We start from the raw sequence: 27,955 nt of genomic DNA on the forward strand, positions 1-27,955 counted from the left end.
GGGTGGTATTTAGACCATGTTCTAGTTATTACTGAAAGTAGTACTATCCAAGACCTTTTACATTCATTTAATAGTATTCATTCTAGGCTCAAATTTACATTGGAAAGGGAGGATACAGATACAAAGCCATTAAATTTTCTAAATTTCACGCTTACTCCGGACTCCAATAAAATCCAATTTAACATCTATCAAAAACCTACAAACACCAGTATGCTTCTACATTATAATAGCTATCACTCATTCACCTACAAAAGATCAATTATCTTTAATCAATTTCTAAATGCCTACAAATATTCAACAACGGAATCTGCTTTGGGCTTAGAAATACAAATATTAACCAGCAGATTAATAGGGGTTATTCCCTTGCTACAATAAACCAAATTAGGGTACAAGCTAAGGATAGGATACAAAATATGACACCAACCAACAATAGTAATATCAAAAAATATTGATTTCTGTCCCATACATTGAACAGTGGCACAAACAGCTTAACAGATTCTTTAAAGATACCAAATTTAAAATTGTGGCCAGGCCAATACAGAAATTACACTATTCTGAAAAATCACTCAGTCCTTTCCTCGTTCGCAACACAAATTAATGACCTGGTATACATTTCTTGTGGTGATTGCGGCTCGTCTTACCAAAGTTCGACACATTTTCCTTTGAATATTCATGTTAATCAACATGCAGTCTCAGTTCATGCTTCTCTTTCAGCAGCATCAGAATCAGCCTTTCACGCCGTTAACGAAAAACACTTATTTAACGAAGACAAAATACTAAGTGTCCAACTAAATTAAACGAGACTATTAATTGCAGAAACCGTACAAATTAAATTACACGAAAATTCGGTTAATGTTAGTCGACGATATCTCATTTCCGATTAGTGGGCAAAGCGCATGCTCGAAGACAAATAATTCCTATTTAAGTTTCACACTCACCCCTATTCGGAAATTTTCATTCCTGTGATCACGACATACGATCAAAAAGCATTGTCAGCTTCATCATCATCATCATCAGCCATTTTCAATCCACTGCAGGATGAAGGCCTCTCCAGCAACTTTCCAGTTCCTTCTGTTTTGAGCACTGGACATCCATTTACTACCCACAAACTCATGAATTTCATCTATCCATCTCCGCCTTTGTCTTCCAGGTTTTCTTCTAGCTCCTCTTGGATACCATTCTGTTATTTTCTTAGTCCATCTGTCATCATGTCTTCGAGCTATGTGTCCTGCCCAAGACCATTTTAGTTCTTTAGTTTTGATAAGAATGTCCTTTACTTGAGTTTGTTGCCTAATCCATGTGTTTCTCTTCTTATCTAACAGTCTTATTCCCAATATGATTCGTTCCATTCTTCGCTGTGTAGTTCTCAGCTTCTCTTCCATTCTTTTGGTGAGTGCCCAAGTTTCACTTCCATAAGTCATGATGGGGAGTATACATTGGTCCATTATTTTACGTTTCAGACAAACTGGGATATTGCTCTTCAGTATGTGACTATATTTCCTGAATGCTATCCATCCAAAATTTATTCTTCTCTTGACTTCCATCCATTTATCATTATTACAGCTAATAACTTGTCCCAGATAAGTATATGACTCCACCTTTTCAATTACTGCTCCTTCAATCATTATTTCCCTTTCTGTGGCAAACTTGTTCATCATTACTTTAGACTGTCAGCTTCAGGAAGGAAAATCATTTGACAATTTTTTTCGTTAAATTCTTTGAATTAATTTTCTTATTTTTAATTGCATTAAATTGATTTTTAATTACGTTTTACTGTTTTATTCAATTTTTAATTGCACACTGCAATTAAAAATTGATTTTTAATTATTTTTAAATTATTTGTTACTCTAATTAAGTTTTTCAATTTTTTCGTTTTAATTTCTGGAGAGTATCATTCAGAAGTGTTCTACGTACTATATTGAGGTAAACATCTCTTATTATATTAAAAATAAATATTTTAACTATAATAATCATTAATTTACAGATCTTGAGTTCAATGATGGTCACTCACATGCTCCGTAAATCTGCAGATATGGAAAATCTTGTGTGTATAATATGAGGACCACCACATTGAGATGTCTAAGTCATGGGCAGCAAGATTTCTTTTAAAATATTTCTAATCTTATCACATGCAATAAGTGCAGGCATTTAAGGAAATAATTTCAAAAATGAAGGCTTCAAACCAACAGCATCCACTTCAATGCTATGTTCAAAATAGTATTGGCATCCTATTCATGAATTAAACGTATCCCATGAGATAGCAGTAGTAGCTTGTGATGCAAGAAAGCAAGTGTATGAGATTATGCAGCATCAGCCAAAAAAAAAAAAAAAAAAAAAAAATCACACCATTCCCTCCAAATGCCTCTCCAGTTCCTCCTTAAATTTGTTCAACATATCAACTTCAACAACGAAAGACGGAAGTTTGTTCCAGCAATTCACCAACTGCTGGATAAAGGCAAATTTCCGCACATCTATTCTACATCTGCCTTTTCTTAATTTGAATCTATGCCCCCATAGGTTTGTAATCTGAACAAGTGGAAGGATCCCATCAGAATTCAGCATGCTCAACCCATTCAAGGCTTTATACACCTCAATCAGATCACTGCACAGGTGCCCAGTCTCCAGCCACTGCAATTTGCAGAACTTAAGCCTCTCTTGGTAAGAGGATCCCTTCATTCCCCTCACCAATCTTGTTGCCCTCTGTACATGCTCAAGCAAATCTACATCCTTCCTAAAATGAGGCTTCCAGACCTGTACACAGCACTCAAGGCATGGCCTGACCATTGCCTTACACAGAGGGACAATCACCTCCTTTTCCCTGCTAGCAAAATTCCTATATATCATTGACAAAACCCAATGACCTGCCCTGGCAGCCTGTCTGCATTGCTCAGAAAACTTCATATCTGACTGCACAATTACTCCCAGGTCTTTTTCATTTTCTACCACCTTAAGTGTAGTACCACACAGTTGGTACATTTCTCTGGGGTTACCTTCTACCCAATTGCAGTACTTTGCATTTGTCAAGGTTAAACTTCAATTGTCACTTCTCAGCCCATCTGCCCAAATTTTCTAGATCCTGTTGCAGTAACACACTGCCATTACTGTCATTAACAACCCTGCCAACCTTCATATCATCTGCAAACTTCGATACTAAGCCTGATATACCTTCATCAGTATCATTGATAAATATACAAAACAGCAGTGGACCCAACACCAAACTCTGTGGGACTCCACTAATAACATTAGTCCACGAAGAGCAGCACCCATTGATTACCACCCTCTGTCTTGTCCTACTTAACCATCCTTTTATCCATTGTAGCAACTTACCCTTAATACCATTCTGCTCCAATTTGTACAGTAGTCTTCCTTGCGCAACAGTGTCAAAAACTTTCCTGAAATTCAAGTATATGATATCAAAATTACTTTTTGAATCCAGTTCCTTTGTAACCACATCATAATATCCTATCAAATTTGTCAGATAAGACTTTCCCTTAACAAACCCATGCTGTGTCTGAATTATTGCTGCAGTCTTGTCTAGATGATCCTGCAATGCATCTTTAACCAGTGACTCCATTATTTCGCCCGGAACAGAAGTTAAACTAACTGGTCTGTAATTACTCGTGTCCCCCTTTGTGAATTGGGGACACATTTGCACATCTCCAGTCCGTGGGGACCTCCCCTGAGTCCAAGGATGCTCTCATAATTATGGTTAAGGGTTTGCTTACTTCCTTTGCCGCCTCCTTTAATATAACTGGATAGATCCCATCCTCCCCAGGTGCTTTTCTTATGTTTAACTTCAACAATTTCTCCCCCACTTTGTTCTCAGTTATTACAAAATGATTAAGCACCCTGTTACAATTTGATAACTTTGTGGCATTTTCAAACCTTAATAACTGCTCATGTGTGAATGTAGATGCAAAATACTCATTCAGTTTGTTTGCTATCTGAGCAGGATCATCAACAGTCGAACCATCGATATCAAGTGTACCAATCAGATTCATTCCCTTCCTTTTAGAATTTATGTAAGTATAGAAATCCTTGCTGCTTTTCTTAGCATCCTTTGCCAAAGATTTCTTGTAATCTGTTTGCCTGCCTAAACAGATTAGAGACTAGCTTATATCTGCCATAGGCTTCTGAGTCACTTGATAATTTATATGCATCCCATGCATTTTTCTTCTCTTTCACAAGTCTCATTAGTTCATTTGATAACCATTTAGCCCTAAACCATGAACAATATTTCTTAATAGGTATGAAACTTTTAGTAGCTTCCACGATTAATTCCTTGAATGCTTCCCATTTAGAATTTACTGTAGGTAACATCGTCAGTTGATCCCACGGTACAGAATCTTTACGTAAATCCCACATCAGTACACTGTGATCACTGCCACCTAGTGGTTCCTTTTTCTGCAAATTCTTAATACACAAATGATAACTGCTGATAACCAGATCAAGAGTATCAAGATCACTGCTGATAACCACATGCTGCTGCAGAAAACAATCATCCAATAAATCCACAAGTCTTACTAGTGTATGAGTGACCAATCTACAAGTTCCAGTCAATATCTGGGAAGTTAAAATCCCCCACTATAAGACATTCTGATTTACTAGTCGACTCTATTTCTTTGTACAACTGTTCATTGTACTCATTCGAGTCATTAGGCCTATAACACACTTCTACTCTTATTATTTTTGCTTTCACAGTGCTTATGTCACACCAAACTGACTCAACAGTGCACTGTTCATCTATATCAACTGGATGCACTTCTATTGATTTTATGTTTTTCTTAATTAACAGCATGACACCTTCTCCTTTCCTATCTTTTCTGTACACATTGTACTCCCCAAATTCCAATTCACATTCCTAATATCAGTGTGACACCACCTTTGATGTCTTGACCAACACTTCAGATTCATCAAATTTATTTACTATACTTCTAGCATTGGTATACATGCAAGCATACATGCACCTATTCCTATTTACCCTGACACATCCCATATACCCACCTGTTTCAAGATTACTGCCATCAGTCCCTGAAACCCCCAGCACCCCTCGCTCCAGTTTACTACTTATTCTAATAGAAGTTGTGCAAGAATCACCTTCACCTCTGCCTGCGGCTACTTTTAACCTTTTAGTTTGTGAATCCCCCCCAAGCTAGCAGTCTTCCGACCCACCTAACACTGCCTCGATAGCATTAACAAATATTCTTGCGCCCTTTCTATTTAAGTGTATCCCATCCCTCTAGAAGCAGTCTCTCCTGTTAACAAGCACAGACCACACTGAAAAAAATTCTACCCCTTGAGCCCTGCACATTCCCTCCAAGGCCAAATTGATTGACAAGGCTCTCATCATGTACCCCTCCTAACGCATCTGGGCAGAACTGCAGACACTTTCACATTTAACCCTAATTCACGACTTTTTTGCATCACTGACCTGTACTTGTTAAGTAAATCTGCAGATCTCATATTCTTAATGTCATTGGTGCCAATGTGTACAACAATATCACCTTTTTTGTGCCCTTAAAAGATGATATATGCTTTACAACGTCATCAACTTTTACCTCGGCAGACATACCCTGGTCCTGTTTCATCTATCCTTTTCACACACTATATTCACCGTCTCCCTGACAATAGTCACCGACAATAACTAGTTCCTTTGGGACCAGCGCATTATGCCTTGGAGATTGCCGCTGTGTTGCCTGATGCCCAGGAGTGAGCCCTGGCATTGAGTTGGTCAGCTGAGAGCTTGATGGGCCCCTCATTAATTTCTTCGAGGGCATCTACCTACACCTGAAGCTCTCATAGACACTCAGTAGAACGCTGAGTTGATGCCTAATTTCTAGATACTCTCTGCACCTGGCACACACAAAGACATCCTTCCTGGCTAGATCACGTTCTGTTCCATAGAGTTCGGCAAACATTTCACAAGTTACACATTTTTTTTTAGGCTGTGATGCTTTGGAGAATCGCCCCCTCAGTTCTCCCCCGAGTCACAGCATTCCTGCCACTTTGTGCCTGTTGCTTTGCTGCTTAGTCTGGGGCATGATATTTTAAATTAATAAGATCAATGAATTTAATTAATTGTCAATACTACGCTATCTAATAGAATTCTAAATGCAGCGATGCGATACGTATTATGCTATAATTATACATTAGAGCTACCTAGTTACCACAATTAAATTTGAATTGATTTGAATTTACTCTATACAAAAAGAGTGGCTGCAAGATTTGAACGAAATAACGATTTTACATATATTAAGTAGTAATCTACAAAAACTATCTAAATTAAAAATAAAAATAACCAGCGTAACTATAAGACTACGTATAAAGTTATAAATCATCTTGTACAATATACAAGATGATTTATAACTGCAAATATACAGACAGAGTGAAGCCAAGATGTGATGCATGCAGCAGCAAGGGAACAGCAACAGTTCACCAATATATGGGGCGCCTCCAGAGCCAGGTGGCCAGGAGCAGCAGTGCATAGCACACACTTCTTGATTAGACCGGGGTTTGAGCCCATGACCACCAAATATGGAGGATGCAGAAAGGTCAGGGAATGACCACCGCGTATCGCCGGAGCAATATGGCCTTAGTTGCTAATGCTCCTAAAAACCAAATAACAAACAAACAACCAACATATGGCTAGGTCTCTCCTTGGTGATCACTGATCAATTCCTATAATTACTGCTTTTGTTACAGCTGATGCTTAAGATGAGCAAGCAGTACATAGATGACATTAATCCGTACTAAGTTACAGAAAAAGATGTATTATTACTCGTGCCCAAATATGATTCATGCATGGGAATTTATTAATCTGGTAACAATAGAATCAAGAAATTCAGTCTGGCAACTAATATTTTACAGGTCAATCTAGTAGCTATAAGGCTGAACAGAGAGTTCTTTGTCTTATGATTTTTGTGATCTGTGCCTTGCCAACAAGGAGATTGGCATTATTTTCAACAAAGATACAATGGACTCTTAATATGGATGGTTTTTTTTTTTTGGTAGTTGTTGGTGCATAGGCTTATGTGGCCATAATGCACCTCCCAACGTTATTGCAGTACTTTGATCCAAGCCCGAAGCGGGAATCGAACCTGCGACCTTTGGGTTGCCAGGCAGGAACTTGACTCACCCGGCTAGCCCGGTCAGCTAGTAGTAGTATGGATGTTAAAAACATCAACTGCATTCTGTTATGGAAAGAATTGTATTCGTTGAATGAATGTGAAGAAGAATAATAGGACCAATCATATTCAGCTTTTGTTAGGGTTGTGCAAAAACTATAATGACCTAGACAGCATTTCATAATTTAGTTTTATTTTTTTTTTTTTTGCTACAGAAAAGTTTCTTATTCAATACATTTAATTTGTGAAAGCATTAATTAAAATAAATGGATACAGAATTTCAAAAATAGAATTTTTGCACTAAAAACAGATGCTAAATCTTTTGTTGAATCATCCTGAATGCTGATAAAATCACAGTATTGAGTGGGCTGAGAAATTAGGTTTTTTTTTTTTAATATTCCAGGAGAGCAACAGAAGATGACTGCAAATGAATAATTTATTTATTTGTGTTGCTTTGATATACTGGTAATAATTTATGCATCATTTATAATTAAAAAAAAAAAAAAATATATATATATATATACACACACACACACACACACACACACACACACACACACACACACACACAAAAGTTAACCGCACCAAGAAATTTAACCTTCTAACCTTCACAATTAACAAATCATCAAATATCATAGCACAAAGTTGATTGATATTGGATGGCACAACTCACCTAACATTTTCCACAATGGTAAATTGGACAGGATGGACATGCAGAATAGTCAGCATATTCACCACAATTGAACTCCCTTTGAACTTTTACTTGCAATGCAGAGAAATGCAACAACGAAGCAGAAATATAGCAGTTAATAGACAGCAGGGGTAAGTTCTTTTAGGCACATATTAAAAGAACTGAAGCATGTGCAGATCTTTGTTCAGTAACCCACCATGCATAGCAGCATAGGAACTAGCTATTTAGAGCTTCTCCATAATACTGGAAACATGAACACCATGAGAGATTATCAGTATTATACTTCCATATCTTACTACATTCACAAAACTACACACAGCACAAACTTTATGCTATTCAAGCAAAAAAATAATTAAAGGAAGGAACAACACTAATCAGATGATTTGAATTCAGACTTTTCTTCCTGTGAGATCATCACCAACTTCATCTCAAAAGGAGTGTACTTAATTAAAAGTAATTTTGCATAATAGGAAAATACAACAGTGAATGGTTTCATATTTATAGAATAAATATAATGTAAATAAATCCAACATTTATTCTCAGTTATCGGTAGATAGTATGAATCAGAGCAGTAATACTCAATGTTCTATGTTGATATTATTATTTGTAAAATAATAAAAGGAGTTTACCTCAATATAGTATATAGAACACTTCCGTATGATACTCTCCAGAAATTAAAACTGAAAAAAAACGACAACTTACCGGTACATTAGAGTAAAATATAAATAATTAAATACCAATTTAACGCAATTAAAAAGAATCTAACGAAAATAATCAAAACGATTTTCCTTCCTGAAGCTGACAACGCTTTTCGACCATATGTCGTGGTCACAGGAATGAAAATTACTGAATAGGGTTGAACCTGAAACTTAAAGTGATTATTTGTCTTCGTGCATGCGCGTAAAGGTCCACGCATCGGAGATCAAATATGGCCGCCGAACATTAACAGAATTCTCGTGTAATTTAATTTCTACGGTTTCTGCAATTAATAGTCGCGTATAATTACGTTGAATATTAAGTATTTTGGCCTCGTTAAATAAAAAAGTATGTTTTCGTTAATGGCATGAAAGGCTAATTCTGACGCTGCTGAACGAGAAGCACGAACTGAGGCTTCATGTTGATTTAACGAATATTAAGAGAGAGAATTGCGTCGAACCTTGGTAAGATGAGTCGCAATCACCGCAAGAAATGTTGTATACCAGATCATTAATTTGTGTTGCGAACATGGAAAGAACCGAGCGATTGTTCAGTATAGTGTGTAACTTCCGTATTGGCCTGCCCACAATTTTAAATTCGGTATCTTTAAAGAATCTATTAAGCTGTTTGTGCCACTGTTCAACATATGGGACAGAAATAAAGTATTTTTTGATATTACTATTGTTGGTTGTTGTAGTATTTTGTATCCTATCCTTAGCCTGTACCCTAATTCGGTTTATTGTGGCAATGGAATAACCCCTGTTTAAGAACCTGCTAGTTAATATTTGTATTTCTGAGTCCAAAGCAGATTCCGTCATTGAATATTTATAGGCATTTAGAAATTGATTAAAGATAATCAATCTTTTGTAGGTGAACGGGTGATAGCTATTATAATGTAGCAGCATACCGGTGTTTGTAGGTTTTCGATAGATGCTAAATTGTATTTTATTCAAGTCCCTGGTAAGCGTGAAATTTAGAAAGTTTAATGACTTTGTATCCGTATCCTCCCTTTCCAATGTAAATTTGAGTCTAGAATGAATATTACTAAACGAATGTAAAATGTCTTGGATAGTACTACTATCAGTAATAACTAGAACATCATCTAAATGCCTCCCATAGTATGTGATACAGGATCGAAAAGGTGTCAAATGTATATGCTCAATCATTGAGAGATAGATCTCTGATATTAAGCCGCTCAGGCTCAAACCCATTGGTAATCCAAAAATTTGTTCGTACGACTTGTCTTGAAAGGTGATGTAGTTGGCCCCAACTAACAGTTTAATCAAGTGAAAAATTTCCTTGATAGGTAGCTTCGTATAATTAATCGGTGTCGAGTTTTTATTTAACATATCCCAAATAATATCTAATGTGTATTCAACGTCTAATGTGTATTCAACGTTTACATTCGTATATAACGAGGTAACATCTAGTGAGAATAAATTGTCATTGTCACCTAGTCTACAGTCTTTAAGATTATTAAATAATGTATCGTAGTTCTTAATCCCAAATTGTATTACCTGTCTAAAGGGTTTTATTATATACATGTGTGGCTAAGGATGAAAATGCTGAGTTCCTGTAGGAAACAATAGGTCGAATAGGAAATCCAGTCTTGTGTAATTTTACCTGAGTGAAAAGTGCAGGAATATTGTATGTTCTGGCCTTCAATTCCCTTAACTGGGCCATAGTAATGTAGTCGTTTTTTCGATACGTGGTTAACGTTTTATTGTATTGATTGACCAAATTGGTAAACAGTGTCGGGTCTACTTCAAGATAAGTGGAGGTATCTGAAACAACTGAATCTAACTTATTAATATAATCAGGTTTATCTAGTATTACCACTGTATCTCCTTTATCTGCCCTCTGTATAATAATGTCCTTATTTCCCCGAAGTTCTCGTAAAGCTGAACTGTAGTGTGTATTCAATTTAGGAAGACACATTTCTTTTATGTTATTCACTACTTGGTTAACTTGTTGAATAAATATATCTTTTTGTGGAACATTACAAAGTCCAAATTCAATATCAATTACGCATTGTTTTTTAGGTAGTTTTCGAGGTGGTAAGTTATAATTTAGACCTTTGGATAAAAGTGAAATCTGGTTCTGCAATAGCGTACATGAGGAAAGATTTGTAACCTGTTGATATGTTGGTTCGTTGAATACTGGGTGAGGGGGTGTTCGTGAACTAGCTGACATAATCTGTGGTAGTATGTTGTGTTTCTGTGGGGGGGGGGGTTGTCACCCAACTCGTACGAACTTGGTTGAAAGCCCGCGACAATGTGTTAGAATTCGCATGAACGTGTCTTGACCTATCTGATAATGTTTACAGCTTATTAACGTGTCTTTTTTTTTTTATTTCTGAGGCCTGTGCTTCCCGTTGCAAATCTATGGAGATCTTCAAATACAGACCAATCGTTCGGATGTAGATAATTTTTTAATTTATTGTGAAGCTTCCTAACCTGGGAAAGGTATTTTTGTTTATTTGAATATCGAGATTTTAAGGCAAGCTTAACAATATTACGCGATGCGGCCAGTGTTAGTTGTTTTATGCCTGAAATTTCTTGATTTAAATTAACCCTGGCAAACTTCAGAACAATGTTGTTTTGAAGGCAATATTTTAGAAAAGAAATATGGTAACTTTGCATCAAGCCATTCAAAAAATTTCCCATAATTGTGTGTATCGATAGTTTACCACTGGAGAGACAGGAAGTGAATGAAATAGTCAATAAGAGTTTAAAAAATGAATTAGATAATATGAATCAGAGCTGTAATACTCAATATGTTCTACGTTGATATTAATATTTGTAAAATAATAAGAGGAGTTTACCTCAATGTAGTACGCAGAACACTTCTGTAAACTCCTCTTATTATTTTACAAATATTAATATCAACGTAGAACATATTGAGTATTACAGCTCTGATTCATACTATCTAATTCATTTCTTGTGGTGATTGAGACTCATCTTACCAAGGTTTGACGCGATTCTCTCTCTTAATATTCGTTAAATCAACATGAAGCCTCAGTTCGTGCTTCTCGTTCAGCAACGTCAGAATTAGCCTTTCATGCCATTAACGAAAACATACTTTTTTATTTAACGAGGCCAAAATACTTAATATTCAACGTAATTATACGCAACTATTAATTGCAGAAACCGTACAAATTAAATTACACAAGAATTCTGTTAATGTTCGGCGGCCATATTTGATCTCCGATGCGTGGACCTTTACGCGCATGCACGAAGACAAATAATCACTTTAAGTTTCAGGTTCAACCCTATTCAGTAATTTTCATTCCTGTGACCACGACATATGGTCGAAAAGCGTTGTCAGCTTCAGGAAGGAAAATTGTTTTGATTATTTTCGTTAGATTCTTTTTAATTGTGTTAAATTGATTTTTAATTGATTTGAATTGGTTTTTAATTATTTATATTTTACTCTAATGTACCGGTAAGTTGTCAATTTTTTCCGTTTGAATTTCTGGAGAGTATCATATGGAAGTGTTCTACGTACTATGAGGTAAACTCCTCTTATTAATTTACAAATTCTCAGTTATCACAAAAATAATATCAAATTTCAATTAAACTACTTTAGTTTATTTGATAAACTTGCTATTTTAATTTTTAAAAGCAGGGTATGAAATACTTACAGAGAGGGTATTTTTATAATACTCAATTTTTGCTCTTACAGGAAAAGGCTTATTTCTGAAATCCCTGAGGCAACCAGCCAACTGCTGGTTAATGCCATCACTAAAATAAAGAAGTTCTACTTAAAATCAAAACACACTGGCAATTTATTATTTAAATAATTTTCAAACTTACAAAACCAATGATCATAATGTATTTGTCTAAATACATTCTAATCATTTAATTCCTTATATAGGATACCCATCTTATTGTATTAAATATTTACAAAAGGCAGAAAATAAAACTAATAAATCATTACTAGAATATAAAAGTAGGAGGGTCAAAATGTGCAACACAGATTAAAGAAATTTTCATGCAGGTTTTGAGATATATATGGAAAACATGTATCAGAAAGGTAGGGAAAATGTTTTGATATTTAGTTAATCTCAGAACAGAGTGGAAAAACCATATCTAAGGTGAACAAAAATATTTTAGAAGTACGAAGTGAATTCTTTGAGTTGATAAATGAAGGAATCAACAATGTAGAGAAAGAGGTTGAAATTTGGGTAATTTTATTTTTTTCTGATGATATTTTCACCTCAATATTAGAAATGCTTTTAATATTGAAGTGGAAAAGTTCGTGGAAAATATCAAGAATGGAAAGGCAGTGGGTGCACATGAAATTAGACCTGAAATGCTCAAAACTGGAAGGAAAATAGTGTCAAAAGTTACAATGTAAGGAATTTCACCTCTTACTGTACAGGGTAAACCAAGTATTTATTTATTTTTATTTTTTTGAGAAGAGGGTTATAAGTACTATTGCATATAACCACAGGGAAGAACAATCAGGTTTAGGATAGGTCCTGGCCTACTCTTTCTGTCAGGCTAAGAAAGTCAATGCCAGGATCAGATATTTGCATTAAAACAAATTATAGAAAAGCCACAGGAACATAACAAGAACCTCTTTTGGGATCTGCTGATCTTGAAAAAAGCACATGACAAAACCATTTTATCCAGAAAGCTGCTCTTTCAAATTCCAGAAAAATATGATAAAGGATAATCTTTTACAAGTTTAAAGGAAATAAAGTTTATATAAAAATGGCAAATCTGCAAAGCACTGAAGAAAAGAAAATGACTGAAGATTAAACTTGGATTGAAGGGAGGTTGCACCTTTAATCAGTTATTTTTGCAGTCTTTATCAACCATTAATAAAAAAAAAATAAGTTACTAACAAAGTTTATTGTGGAATATTTAAACTAAGATTGTAGACAATTTAGCATGAAAATTAGTACACAAAAGCAAAAGTTATAAAAACTGGAAGAGATAAAGAAAATTTCAAAGTATAGACTACATAACCAAAAATTGACATGAGTTAGTAATTTTGTATATCTAAAACATTCGTTAAACTGTATGGAAGATAAGATATGGACATAAACAATAGAACAAGTAAAGCAAAAAGTGCAGAAGCATTAAACTCATGTGGGACAAAAGAAACAAATAGCCAAAACACAAAAATCAGCCATTATAACACAGTTCTTGAGTATTTTAACTAGTAATAGGCATAATCAAATGATTAATAATCGATTATATGCAAATTAGGAGATTATGAAAGAAAGTAACAGCACTTCAATTTAACAGCAGATCAAACCCCTCCACTGTTATTTTCTTTCCTCCAGTTTTCATGTTGTTGATTTCGTAATCAACTAATTTGCATATATTTTACTATGAAAATGTTATTGATTATTTCAATTATGACTCAGTTATGCCCATCACTAAATTTAACATACGCAGCTGAGAGCTTGATAAGGAATGAAAGAACTGATCAAAAATTAATCTTCACAGTACTAAGTCTTAAAAAAAAAAAAAAAAACAAATGGAACTAAACTGATGGATGCAATGGCAAGACCATATTACAAATGCAGCTGAGGAAAATTTGCAGAGACATCAGTACAAATTTTCAGCACTCGTGTCTGACAGTTTTTGCTTTTGCTGACTGACTATATATCACATAATCACCAGTCATATCAAGTTCCTTTCTCAAGGTGCCATTTCTTTACATTGTCTTAATCAAAGGAGATATACACAATGATGGGTATCAGCAATGTTGTATCATTTAGAAATAGATTCTGTATATCCACATCACATTTGTGTACACATTTGGAAGGATATCAGCAAATAACTAGTCAGCAGAGCCATCTGCATGAAACAGGAGGATTCATGTTTATCAACCACTCCAAGTTCTCACCCTCAAGTATGGAAATTGTACAGCTTGTCTCAATTTGTTCACAAATCTTCACTAGTTCTCTGCTTAATCAGAACGTGTTTAATGGATGATAACCAAATATTAGCAATACTGGGTGCCAGATATTTGAGGAAGGCCATTACTTTTATGCAATTATTGTAACTGTCTAATCTAATTTGATGGGTTTAATGCAATATATATTTAATATTGCATATTAAATATATATTGCATTATATTTTTCTTGAATTGTGGATCATAACTGAAACTTGGCTATTCTAGATTCCTGTATACAGAATATAATGATAATAATAAAAACTGATGTCTGTATCAAAAAGAAAGCTGTAGAAACAGGCTGCTATATGTATGGTCCACTTTATCTACTAATGTTTATGCCTACAAAGAAGTTGATCATGACAGGATTCACTGCATCTATAACTGTATCAAAGCTATATACAAGGGGGTATCAAAAGGTTTGTACCTTTACCTAGAAATAATAGTCCTAGAAAGGTGAAACTTCACAGGAACTTTAATCCTTTTCTATGTACTCTTCATGTATAAGTAACACATTTCTCCCATCTATGGATCAGTTGTTTAATGCCTTGATCATAGAAGTCCACACTTTGGGTCTGAAACCACAATTCCACTTCATTGACGACTTCCTGAGACGAATCAAAGAGGCATTCACGCAATGATTTCTTCATTTCTCGAAACAAGATGATGTCTTATGGTGCTAGGTAAGGAGAATGTTGGGAAAAGTTCAACATCCGGATTACCCAAAACCAACAATTGGAGAGAACATTGCATTCGACATTGCTTCTACAAAAGCATCAGCAACCTTGGAATCCACCGGGCAGAGACCTTAGACATATGCAGATGGTCCACGCAAAATGCTGTGGGCAGACCCATAACTAATTCCCACTGCATTTGTGATGAAATGAATTGTCACATGTCTCACCATCTGTGGATGTTGATGGCCTTCCTTCTCTTGGCTCATCAAAGACACTTGTATGACCGCACTGGAACTCCCATTTTCACCTTTTTACAATGTCATAGGATGGACAATTCTGCCCATACACAGCTTTCATTTTGTCATCAATTTCCTGAGCTTTCTTGCTCTGCAATTTCAAGAACTTGATCACTGCTCGATACTCCACTTTGTCAACCATAGCATCCTTCCTCATATACCGGGCTCAACCTCTGGTGTATGATCACCTACAGGAATGAAATGTTGGTTATCGAATATGTAGACAACTTATTAAAAACGACATCTTCCTACTGATGTTTTATCTAGATCAGGGTACAAACTTTTTTACACTCCCTTGTATTATGTACATTTTGTATGCTTATGTTAGTTATAACTGACATTTATGTTTTGTCATTATTAATTCTGGTGTTGGTATTTTTGTAATTTTATAGGATATAAGACTGGGTCAAGGAGTTTAATGAATTAATGTATGGGTTGAAAATAAGGATGTACGGGTTGCATCCTAAAAAGGGAATCACTGAATCAGGCTTATGTAATTACATTGCTGCCAACTTTTGACTTTCAAAAGCTGGAGATTAGTATTTGCAAGCAGGAGGGTGTTTTTTTTTTTTTAAATCCTCCTACTTTTTGTCCGGTTTAGCAAAAAACATTTTTTAGGAAAAAGCAGAAGTCTGCACAAGAAATTAAATTTCGCCAACAAAAACACATATTTTATATAAAATACAGTCATAAGATGATTTACAAGTACAGTATTCTTTTAAACATTACCATAAATAACATTTTTATTCACTTTATTCATTTTTATTCACTTCAAAAAGATACTACAGCAGACTGCACTTTTACAGAAAATGTTGAGTCAAAGTTTTATTTTCTTCAAACAGTAATCTTAAATTACCCCATGTTTCCCTTTTTAGCTGTATAATCAAGATCATTTCTAAAACTAGACAGGAAAAAGAAAATCTGAATTCAGTTTTTTTTGTTTTTTTTTTCACATTTGTTCTCTGACAATTAGCTTTGCTATAAGGAATTATTAAAATGCCAAGACTTGGGACAGCTTTGTTTATATATTATGCTTGCTTGTCAATTCCTCAAGAAAAGGCCATTCTTTCTTCTTTCATAACAGCATCTACTAGGTTCTCATGCTGAAAGTGACAAAAATGATCTGTAAGTAATCCTTAATGATACTGAACAGTACTGAGTGTGCGCATGTGCATCGTATGTGGGTGCACATGTGTATGCACATGGATGCATCTGTGCATATGTGTTTTGCAAAACTGATTCATTTCAATTTGGTTCAAAAAACTTGTTCTCTGAATAGTGTTATTTGAAGGAAAATTGATTTGCCAAATATGATTATATTTAAGTTAAAGTTAAGTAACTTAATGCATAAGTTAAATATTAATATTTAACTTATGCATTAACTTTAATATTTTAACATAAAACTTAATGTATAAGTTAAATATTTACATTACTTATATTTAAATTAACACTTCCAACAATTCAGTTGGACAACATACTATCTAAGAATTTTGTTAGGAGCTAGTAGACGCTGACTGCTATAAGGAAACACTTTGTCTCAGGAATTCATGACAGAAAGTCAGTTGACCACCAAATTAATTCACCAAATTTATTTGCAAAGTCATAATTTCTGTTATGTGTGTATTTTAACAAGAGCGAGCAACATTCCGGTTCATATTTCTAAATGATATAAAGGAGAGGGAAAAAAACTGACAAAAAAGAGAGAGTAACTCCCATAAGTGAATGGGCCTGTTGTACTGGAATCCATAGAGATACAAATAATAATGCATATCTCCAGTGAAATATTTTAATGACTTTGGAGCTTTCGAGGCTGAATGTGTCTCTTTTAAGCTCCAAAGTCATTAAAATATTTCACTGGACGTTGTTGTTGTTATTTGGTTTTTAGGAGCATTAGCAACTAAGGCCATATTGCTCCGGGGATATGCGGTGGTCATTCCCTGACCTTTCTGAATCCTCCGTATTTGGTGGACACGGGTTTGAACCCCAGTCTAATCAAGAAGAATGTGCTACGCACTGTTGCTCCTGTCCACCTGGCTACGGAGGCACCATTTCACTGGATATATGCATTATTATTTGAAAAGTAACTCCCAATTCAAAGTTTTCATAAGGTGCTGAAAATATAATTATTTTTTTCTTTGAAAAAAAAAAAATCTTTAATTATACAGTCGATTCCGGTTATTTGGGACACATCAGGACTAGTGCATGATTAAGCGGCTGCCCCAATTATCCGAAGTTTCACGTAAATAGTTAAAATACAATGTACCCCCCCCCCCCTTTACAACTGATTCACTGTACAATCAAATCACGTTACGATGGAGTCACCATAGTAAAGTACAGTTCATTATACAATGTGCAGTAAGCGCCTGTCATTGTGATCACGTTTGTGAATTGAATTTTAATTCTATTAAACAGCGATTCTAATTAGCGAAAATAGGAGGAATATTATCCACAGGCTATAAAAGCAAAGATATATTAAGCACAAATTTACCCTTTATTACCTTAATAAGTTAAGGTATTTAATTTTTTCAGGTATCATTTAATTTTTTAATTTACCAATTAAAAAATTAAATGATACCTGAAAATTGGAAGAATATGCGTGATAAACGGAATAATTAATATGCACTGTAATATGTACATACTAACTAAACTAGTTGACATTTCTGTTCACTGACATTTGTGGGTGGGGGTTAAAATTTAAAACAGTAAAAAGATAAGCAATCAATAACAAAGAACACGGCACACACAAATTGCAAGTACCACGATACGTGTAAGTGAGAACAGAATAACGAGTTACAAAGCTTTAAAAATAGGAATGAAGAGAAGATCTGAAAATTGATTTTTTATATGATTGAAGATTTCATGGAAGTGTAAACAAACACATTTCACCAAAATAACCCAAAGAATTCCAGGTGTCGGTATTATCGCAAATTCAGTAAGATCGAGTTTACTGTCCGTTTATGATAGATTTCACTAACAGAAAAGCCCAATAAACAGGTGACTGCTAATTGTTTTTATTGTTTTATGGTTGTGACCTCCAGAATTTCGACCGAACCACGTGGTACCGTCTGAGACAATCGTAGGGTAATCTCCAGTGCTGCAGTCTCCTGCCCCGATTAAATGCCATGTGTCCCAATTAAGCGAAGTAAACCCTGGCTATTTTCTCGATCGATTAAAGATTTGCCCCAAATAAATGGCTGCCCCGATTAACCGGTGGCCCAAATAACCGGAATCCACTGTATTAGTATTTAATAAACTAAGTTCATTTATTAATCTTTAGTGCTTTCAAATTTTTTTTTTTTTTTTTTTTTTTTTAAGTAATCCATGTGTTTACCACAGCAGTATTACTTAATGAAATAAAATAAATATACTGATTTTTTTTAAATAATCCAATTTTATCACAGTTTCATCATTTGTTACAAAAATGAAAAAGATAGGAAATTTCTTACAACTCAAAGGTGATTATGATAATAGAATTTGAATCTTACGTTTGATGACTATATGATTTTGTTCCATCATTTGCCATTGCCATTATGTATGGATTATTGCCCTAAAAGATAAAAACCAATCATTATTATCCTACAATATAAGTATAGTGTGAACTATTATCTTCTAATTACAGTTAATCTATAGGTGTATTAATTCAAAGTTACCCATTTAAAATATTCTTAAAAAGTTATATACATACATGGTGTTTCAATTAAAACACACCAGGTTCTATCTTGCTTATTATTATTATTATTAATACCCATATGGTGCAAGGAAGCCTGAGGCTTATGCTGCACCAGGAAAAAAAAAAAAAAATTCCCAAGTTACCCTGAGAGAAAGGGAGAGCTTATTTTTTAGGTTTAGGCTATTTGTTGTCTGGACCATATTTTGTCATATTTAGGATAAAATTTTTTAATCTGATGTTAAGATTGGACTAAGTATTACCACTTAGATTTTACAATTTCTAAATTTACATTTTTTCTTAATCAAATGTTTTTCTCAATGGGAAAGTTGTTCCCCATTCTTGGCTTGGTTGTCTAAAAACACCATCAGCATATTTCTGAAACAAATTTAAGTGGATTTTAATGGGGGCAGGATGAACAACAATGATTGTATGTAATGGTAAAAATGCACAGTTAGCAATATCATATCTCCTACTTGCAAACAACGACAAAAGAAATAACATTCAAAACAATTATTTGAGAAAAAATAAATAAATTCTGGGGTGGAAAGCAGCAATTTCTTGAAATAGAAATTAAAAGAAAAACAAATACACAATAATCAGTTTATTATCATGTGTATAAAAAAAAAATTTATATTTTTTATTCTTGATAATAATAGATATTTTGATACATAACTTTGCAATTTTGGCTGTTTGTTATCAAAGATCAGTTATCAGTAACACTCAACAACATTGTATGGCTGCTGCTATATCCGAAATTAATAGGTAACAATGTAACTAAAAAAAAAAAAAAAAAACGGTACTGCAACAATGGTAGAGTCAATTTTAATCTTATAGCAAAACAACAGATATACAAAAATATAATTTACAACATTCAATGTAGTACCAGTAGTAATACTAGTAGTCAAGGTATGTGATGCAAGAAGGCAAGCTTATGTAGCATCAGCAAAAAAAATAACCATTTCACACATCCATTCCCTCTAAACATTTTTCCAGCTCCTTCTTCAATTTATTTAAGCTATCAAACTTCCACAACGACAGATGGACGTTTATTCCAGCAATCAATTACCCACTGGCTATAGGCAAATTTCAGCACATCTATAACTGTCTTTCCTGAATTTAAATTTATATCCCTCAGGTGTGGAATCTGAGCATGAGGATGAATGCCATTAGAATTGAGCTCACTAAACCCATTCAAGGCCTTATACACCTCAATCAGATCACCTAGCAGGTGCCTAGTCTCCAGATGCTGCAATTTGCAGAACTTAAGCCTTTCTTGGTAAGAATACCCCTTCGTTCCCCTCACCAATCTTGTTGCCCTTCTCTGTACTCATTCCAACAGCTCTACATCCTTCTTAAAATGAGGCCTCCAGACCTGTACACAGTACTCAAAGCGTGGCCTACTCATTGCCTTATACAAAGGGATAAATCACCTTTTCCCTACTAGCAAAATTCCTGTAGATTATCGACAATACTCCATGACCTGCTCTGCCAGCCTGCTGCCTGCACTGCTCTGAAAATTTCGTATCTGACTACACAATTACTCCCAGGTCTTTTTCATTTTCTACCACCCTAAGTATAGTATCACAAAGTTGGTATGTTTCTCTGGGGTTACTTCAGTACTTTGCATTTGGCAATGTGAAACTTTAGTTGCCACTTCTCAGCCCATCTGCCAAAATTTTCAGGATCCTGTCGCAGTAGCACACGGCAAGTATTGTCATTAAAAACCCTGCCAATCTTCGTATCATCTACAAACTTCAACATTAAGTCTGATATATGTTCATCAATGACATTGGTTTGTTTGTTTGTTTGTTTGTTATTTGGTTTTTAGGAGCATTAGCAACTAAGGCCATATTGCTCTGTTAATATGCGGTGGTCATTCCCTGACCTTTCCGCATCCTCCATATTTGGTGGTGATGGGCCCAAACCCCGGTCTAATCAAGAAGCATGTGCTACGCACTGCTGCTCCTTCCCACCTGGCTACAGAAGCACCTCAATGACATTGATAAATAAACAAAACAACAGTGGCCCAACACTGAACCCTAGGGGACTCAACTAATAACATTAGTCCACAAAGAACAGTGTCCATTGATCACCACTCTGTCTTCTCCCACTCAACCACCCTTTTATCCATTGTGGCAACTTAACCTTAATGCCATACTGCTCCAATTTGTACAGTAGTCTTTCATGAACAGTATCAAAGCTTTCCTGAAATCCAAGTACAGTTATGGCCCCGTATCCGCTGATTTGGTATTCACCAATTATATTATTTTAACCACGGAAAATAAACGAAAAAAACTTAGCACTTACTACTTGCGTGTCCAATATGACGCTTAAATTTATTTTTTACAACATGGCATATGGTTTGGTCACCAACATTATAACGGTTCTTTAGAGATTTAACGGATGCACCATTTTCAAACTTTTGAATAATTTCAAGTTTTTGTTTAATTTGAAAGCACAACTCTTGCGTTTGCCCATCATTTTTGCGATTTCTAAAGAGAGAAAAAAAAAAAAAAAAAAATTCTGACATCCCTGACATAAATAATGAAACAAATTTTGTGCTTTTGCAGTGCGACAGAACAATAATTGACGTGACACATTAAATCAAACTAAACATTGCGGGTTTTTTTTTTTTTTTTTTGAGCAGGTGTGAAGACAGCAGGTGTTGCAAGATAATAGTACACTAATCTCCCAATGGCAACTTACAACACCAGTTCTTGTTGCTTATTTATGACTTGAAAAATATCTGTTTATACCTATTCTAGTTATTACTTGAATTTTATGATTTTTAATTGATTTTTTATTTTTATTTGTAGTCTTGAAGTGTCCCAGTTAATCCAATCCCGATAAATCAAGAGTCTGCTGTACTTTATTATTACCGTATTTAATGCTGGTAATGCCTTACTGTGTGTTCAATTTATCAATTAAACTTTATTATACGTATGTATGTACAAGAAAATCACGTTATATATGGGGTCAGCAGGTGTTCGCTTATATCCACAGTTTCAGCCATTCATGGTAGGTCTTGGAACGTATCTCCCATGGATAAGGGGATCTTTGTATATGATATCAAAATTATTTTGTGCATCCAGTTCCTTTGTGACCACGTCATAGTATCCAATCAAATTGGTCAGGCAAGACCTTAACAAACCCATGCTGTGTCTGAATTTGCAGTCTAGTCTAGATGATCCTGCGACGCATCTTTAACCAGACGCATCTTTAATATATGTTGATCTGTACCCAAATTACAAAGGAGGTTAAGCAGGCGAAGGCAGATTACGAGAAATCTTTGGCAAGGGATGCAAAGAAAAACAGCAAAGAGTTCTTTACTTATGTAAACTCTAGAAGGAAGGGGATGAATCAGATTGGTCCACTTGATATCGATGGTTCAACTGTAGATGATCCTGCTCAGGTAGCTAACAAACTAAATTAATATTTTGCATCGACATTCACACATGAGGAGTTATTCAGCGAGAGGTATGCCAGAGGTGTATTCAACTCTGGCAGTAAGCTAGATAATCTTGTAATAACTGAGAGTAAAGTGGAGGAGAAATTGTTGAAGATAAACACAAGAAAGGCACCTTGGGTGGATGGGATCTATCCAGTTATATTAAAGGAGGCAGTAAAGGAAGTAAGCAAACCCTTAGCCATAATTATGAGAGCTTCCTTGGACTCAGGGGAGGTACCAATACACTGGAGATGTGCAAATGTGACCCCAATTCACAAAGGAGGATCAAAGGCTGACACAAGTAATTATAGACCTGTGAGTTTAACTTCTGTTCCAGGAAAATTAACAGAGGCACTTGTTAAAGAAGCACTGCAGGATCATCTAGACAAGACTTCAGTTATAGCTCAGATACAGCATGGTTTTGTTAAGGGAAAGTCTTGCCTGATCAATCTGATTGGATACTATGATGCAGTCACAAAAGAACTGGATGCAGGGAATAACTTTGATTTTATATATTTGGATCTTAGAAAGGCTTTTGATACTGTTGCACATGGAAGACAGCTGCACAAATTGGAGCAGTGTGGCATTGGAGGCAAATTGCTGCTATGGATAAAGGGGTGGTTGAGGGGGAGAAGACAGAGTGGTAATCAATGGACACTGCTCATCGTGGACTAGTTTTATTAGTGGAGTCCCTCACGGTTCAGTGCTGGGTCCATTATTGTTTTCTGTAATTATAAATAATATTGATGATGGTATATCAAGCTTAATGTCCAAGTTTGCAGACAATACAAAGGTTAGCAGGGTGATTAAGGACACTACAGATGCTATGCTGCTGCAACGGGATCTGGAAAGGTTGAGCAGATGGGCTGAGAGGTGGCAAATGAAGTTTAACATTACATTTGTCAAAGTACTACATATGGGAAACAGCAACGTATCAACTCTGTGGTACTACACTGACAGTGGTAGAGAATGAAAAGGACCTGAGGGTAATTGTGCAGGCAGATATGAAGTTCTCTGAGCAGTGCAGACAGGCTGCAAGAGTAGCTCATGGTGTCTTATCAATGATATACAGGAATTTTCTAGCAGGGATAAGGAGATGATTATTCTCTTGTATAAGGCAATGGTCAGGCCACACCTTGAGTACTGTACACAGGTCTGGAGGCCTCATTTCAAGAAGGATGTAGAGCTGCTGGAACGAGTACAGAGAAGGGCAACAAGATTAGTTAATGGAACAAAGGGTTGCTCCTACAAAGAAAGGCTTAAGTTTTGCAAATTACAGTGTCTGGAGACTAGGCACCGGCAAGCTGATCTGATAGAGGTATATAAAGCCGTGAATGGTTTGAGCATGCTCAATGCTGATGGGATTCTGCCTCTTGCTCAGAATAAATCACCTGCGAGGGCATAAATTCAAATCGAGGAAAGACATATATAGGATAGATGTGCTGAAATTTGCCTTTAGCCAGCAGGTAGTTGGTTGGTGGAACAGACTTCCATCCCTTGTTGTGGAAGTTGATAGCCTAAATAAATTTATCGCTCAGCTGGACAGGTATTTTGAACGAACGGAGGGGTGAAGTGGAAGTTTTTTTTTTTTTTTTTTGGCTGATGCTGCATAAGCTTGCTTTCTTGCATCGTATGCCTCTACTAATGCTAATGTATCTTAGCTATGTACTGATTCCTTCACAAACCATATTAGAAAATCAAAATAAGCTCCAAAATTGATTATGATGGCAATATGGTAAATAATTATTTTATAAATATGTATTCCTAAGAAATACTCACCTTTCCATCATTATCAAATGAATCAAAAAATATTCCAAGGCCTGTCCAGACATCATTACTACCAAACACAGGACCTTCAATACCTTTCTTGTCAACATACCAGAAGGCCTAAATATAAAAAAAAATATTACTTTATATAGCTTCTTTAAGGAACAGACTTTTCAAAATCTAACTGACAAATTTACATCCATTTCAACTACTATAATACTTTAGCTCATTTTACTGATATGTCAGAAGGATTTTCTTAATCAAATCTGTAATACAGACTTTGATTTAACATTTATCTAGTTTAAGAGTAGCTAGAATAGATTTTTTTTTTTTTTTTTCTTTTTAATTTCTTTTTGGCTGTTGGAATTATTAGTGCCAACTGTTTGGCACTAATAATTTTTTCATTATTAGTGCCAAACAGTATGCAATTTTTTTTTTTTTAAATATTAAATGCATATTGTTCATAATCTGGGGTTTTTTTTTTTTTTTTTGCTTATTTCGCAGATTATTGTTAGCTCTGGACAGCCTATGCATGTTTCCCCATGTACTGTAATATAAGACTTATGAATATGGTATCACTTGCAAAATAAGTAAAGAAAGGGGAAGAGAAGGAAAACGAGACTGAAGTATGTGGGAGAAGAATAATAAATATTATACATTTGTAATTAAATTGAACAGCAAAGTTTAGAGAACATAAAACTATAGTTTTATTAAGTGTTCTATAACGTTATAATCTTAGTAATTAATTGATAAGAAGATAACTATAGTAGACTCCCAGTTATCCAGTGGCGGTTTAACCAGGTTGTGGATTAATTGGGATGGTGTGGGGTGGAGGGAATCTGATTTAAGTGTTTTAAAAAATCAATTACAGTAGCTACTTACAATAATTTATTTCTAAATTTAAATGTTTAAATTTAAATTAAGTAAGTGCGTTAGAGTGCCTGTAATGCACTTATGGCAATGGTTGCATTTTTTATTGTGTTGTTCATCACTCCACAAACTCAAGTTACTCCCATCTGAAAACTGCCTGGAGTGTGCCTAAAGAAGTTTCACTTCAAAAATAATGCTTAGGGTCCCCAAAAACCTTTAACGCCACTGAAAGTCTACTGTACAATTCTATTCTTAGGGATTCCTTCAACCCTTAGGTGCATATGCATACAATATGTGTGTGCCAAACACGCATAGCAGAAATTAAGTAAAACTTCTTTAGGCAAACATTTATCACTTGACCAAGTGATCCCGTATTGACTGTGTGACGAATCTGCATGAATGGGAGCCTCAGAGATATAAGATGTTTCGTTACCAAATCTAGTTTCGGCAAGTGCTGTGGCATCAGATGCTATTTAAAACCATTTGACTTCGATAGAGCCAGAATTACTTTGTTCTTGAGAGAGCCCCATCAACTGTTACAGGTTGACATTTGATTTACATCCTCATTCAGAATTGCTGTTTGAAGAACAGTGTGATCTCAAGCTGCTACAATTTTCACATTGTTCCTGAACCAAAGTCGATCACGCACAAAGCAGGCTGAACTGAAATCATTATCTAGAAATGTACATTTAAACTGTGCATGAATGCTTTGATATTTCTTAAAATCCTGTTGCTAACACCAACTACACGTTGAATGATTTGATGGAGTACTTTTGGCAATGGGTTTTCACTTCTTCGCTTTTCATTTTGACTAGGCTTCGAGGACCCTTCATCATTTTCATTTGCAGTATCATGTGGATGGACCTTCTCTGGCTTCTTTGTTCAACTCCATCGCACGCTGTAATTTCTTCCGCTGTTGAAATAGCTTAGATCTCTCCTTTGTACTCAATGGAAGTGGTTTTGGCGGTTACATTGCAGGTATACGTGCTCTATTACACAAAAAAAAAAAAAAAAACTTACTGTTAGTCTTCGGCATGTTGAATTATAAATTTTTTTTTCCATTTAAAATTTATTAAATATGGTGAAGAATGATGAAAGAAATAGCGTGGCACAATCAGTAGGGGGGTACTAACTGGGTCATGCATTGCACATGCCTGGTATGGAGTGGTACAGAGTGTAGAGTGTGTTTAGTGTCAAACGGCACCAGGGGTTTCCCCCATCTCCGCGTGCTATACATTATGGGTGTGAAACAGAACACTGTCAATGCCAGAGGTTTAAAAGTATATGGATTTTGTATTTGTGTGGTGTCGTGTACCGTTGTTCATCTGGTCATTTAGCCGCTGGGCCCCTAATGGGACCCAACGTTGCCCCACTCCGCCCCGTGGAGGCAGACCAGGTACACTACTTAGTTATTTACTCTGGCAGGTCCTGCCACCTAATTTCCTGAGATTTCAGTGGCAAGGACCTATAAAAAAAAAAAAAAAAAAAACACGCTATAGATAGGGGTCAGCCAAAACAAAGGGAGTACTAGTTGGGCGATTTGATGTTGTTAAGTTTTTTGATGTAGGGCTCAAACAATTTGGGGTTGATTCAGACACTAGTTGTAAGTTAGAGAAGGGGAGGGAGACTGAAGACTGGGGGGAAAAGACAGAGATACGGGGTCCATAGGGAAGATGACCCCAAGTCAGTGGAGCAGGCCCATGCCCCACCAGAGTGAAAAAGAGGGGTGGCGAGGGGGGGAGGACACCAGGGATGAACTCCCCCTCCCACCAGGGAGTGGAGGCAAAGGACCACGCAAGGGAGCGTGGCTAGGGAGGCCTAAAGGCAGCAGCTGAGCTGTGCTGGTGAAGGTTCTGTCACTCCTGGGACGAAGGAAGAAAGGAGTGTCTTTTTTTTTTTTTTTTTTTTCCTTCTCCTGAGAGGACTGTCATATCCAGGAAGTTTCTTATTTTGATCTTCAATGGGTGGTGTTTGGGTGCCTAACCCGTCTAGCAGTGAAGACAGACTGCACAAACTCGGTAAAGGCAGCATAGCGCTGCTCGTCCATTATAATCAGGTGCTCACAATTCCGGGGATTTCCTTGCATTTTAGTGGCAAACCTTAGCCGGAACTCGTCATATTCATGGCAATCATACATCACGTGATCCCACGTTTCTTCATCCCCGCAGTGACACAGCGGATCTTCTTCAATGCCTAGGGATGTCAGCTTTGCTTTAAAGGGTCCGTGGCCTGTAAATAGAAATGTAGTATGGAGGCCTGGTGAGTACCAGGGAGGAGGCTTTGGACTGATGAGGTTCACAGAGGCAATGAACTTTTTGGTTATCAATCCTTTGTTGGTGGTGTCCCATGTCTCTTGCCAGGTCCTGTACATAATTTCAGAGATTCTCTTCCTTTCCTGTTTGGGATTGTTATCAAGGTTAAGAGTGATGCCTGCTGTTTCGGTGGGAATACTCTTCTTCAATCGTTGATATAATCCTCTTCTTATTACCTCTAGGTGTAGGGGTATACATCCAGCTAGAACCTGCAGAGCTGGGGTGCTTACTGTACGGCACGCCCTTGTTACGGCAAGGAGCATAGAACGCTGTACGGAGTCTAGTTTACGGCGATTTCGGTCGAGGGAGGCCCTAGTACACCACACTGAGGCTCCATAGCAAGCTATTGGCACAAATATGGCATTATAGATGATGGCCAGAGCCCGGCGCTTAAGGCCCCAGTCTGCACGGCTTATACGGATGATCATGGCCGAGTATTTTTTTATTTTCTGTGACATATATTTCAAGTGAGGATGGAAATTTAGCTTCAT

General features: G+C 36.0%; 1 protein-coding gene across 1 annotated transcript in view; it reads right to left on the bottom strand.

Annotated features, from left to right (window-relative positions):
- ergic53 (lectin, mannose binding protein ergic53) overlaps positions 1 to 27,955 on the bottom strand; it is a 207,475-nt gene that overhangs the window by 134,657 nt on the left and 44,863 nt on the right. The window contains exons 4-6 of the mRNA XM_090389265.1: positions 24,295 to 24,402; positions 18,883 to 18,944; positions 12,155 to 12,254 (exon numbers count right to left, since the gene is read on the bottom strand). Of these exons, the coding sequence (XP_090245391.1) occupies positions 12,155 to 12,254; positions 18,883 to 18,944; positions 24,295 to 24,402 (270 nt within the window). The remainder of the gene's footprint in view (positions 1 to 12,154; positions 12,255 to 18,882; positions 18,945 to 24,294; positions 24,403 to 27,955) is intronic.

Source organism: Mastigoproctus giganteus, chromosome 14 (assembly GCF_048544385.1).
Source record: "Mastigoproctus giganteus isolate SK-2022 chromosome 14, ASM4854438v1, whole genome shotgun sequence".
NCBI lineage: Eukaryota > Metazoa > Arthropoda > Arachnida > Uropygi > Thelyphonidae > Mastigoproctus > Mastigoproctus giganteus.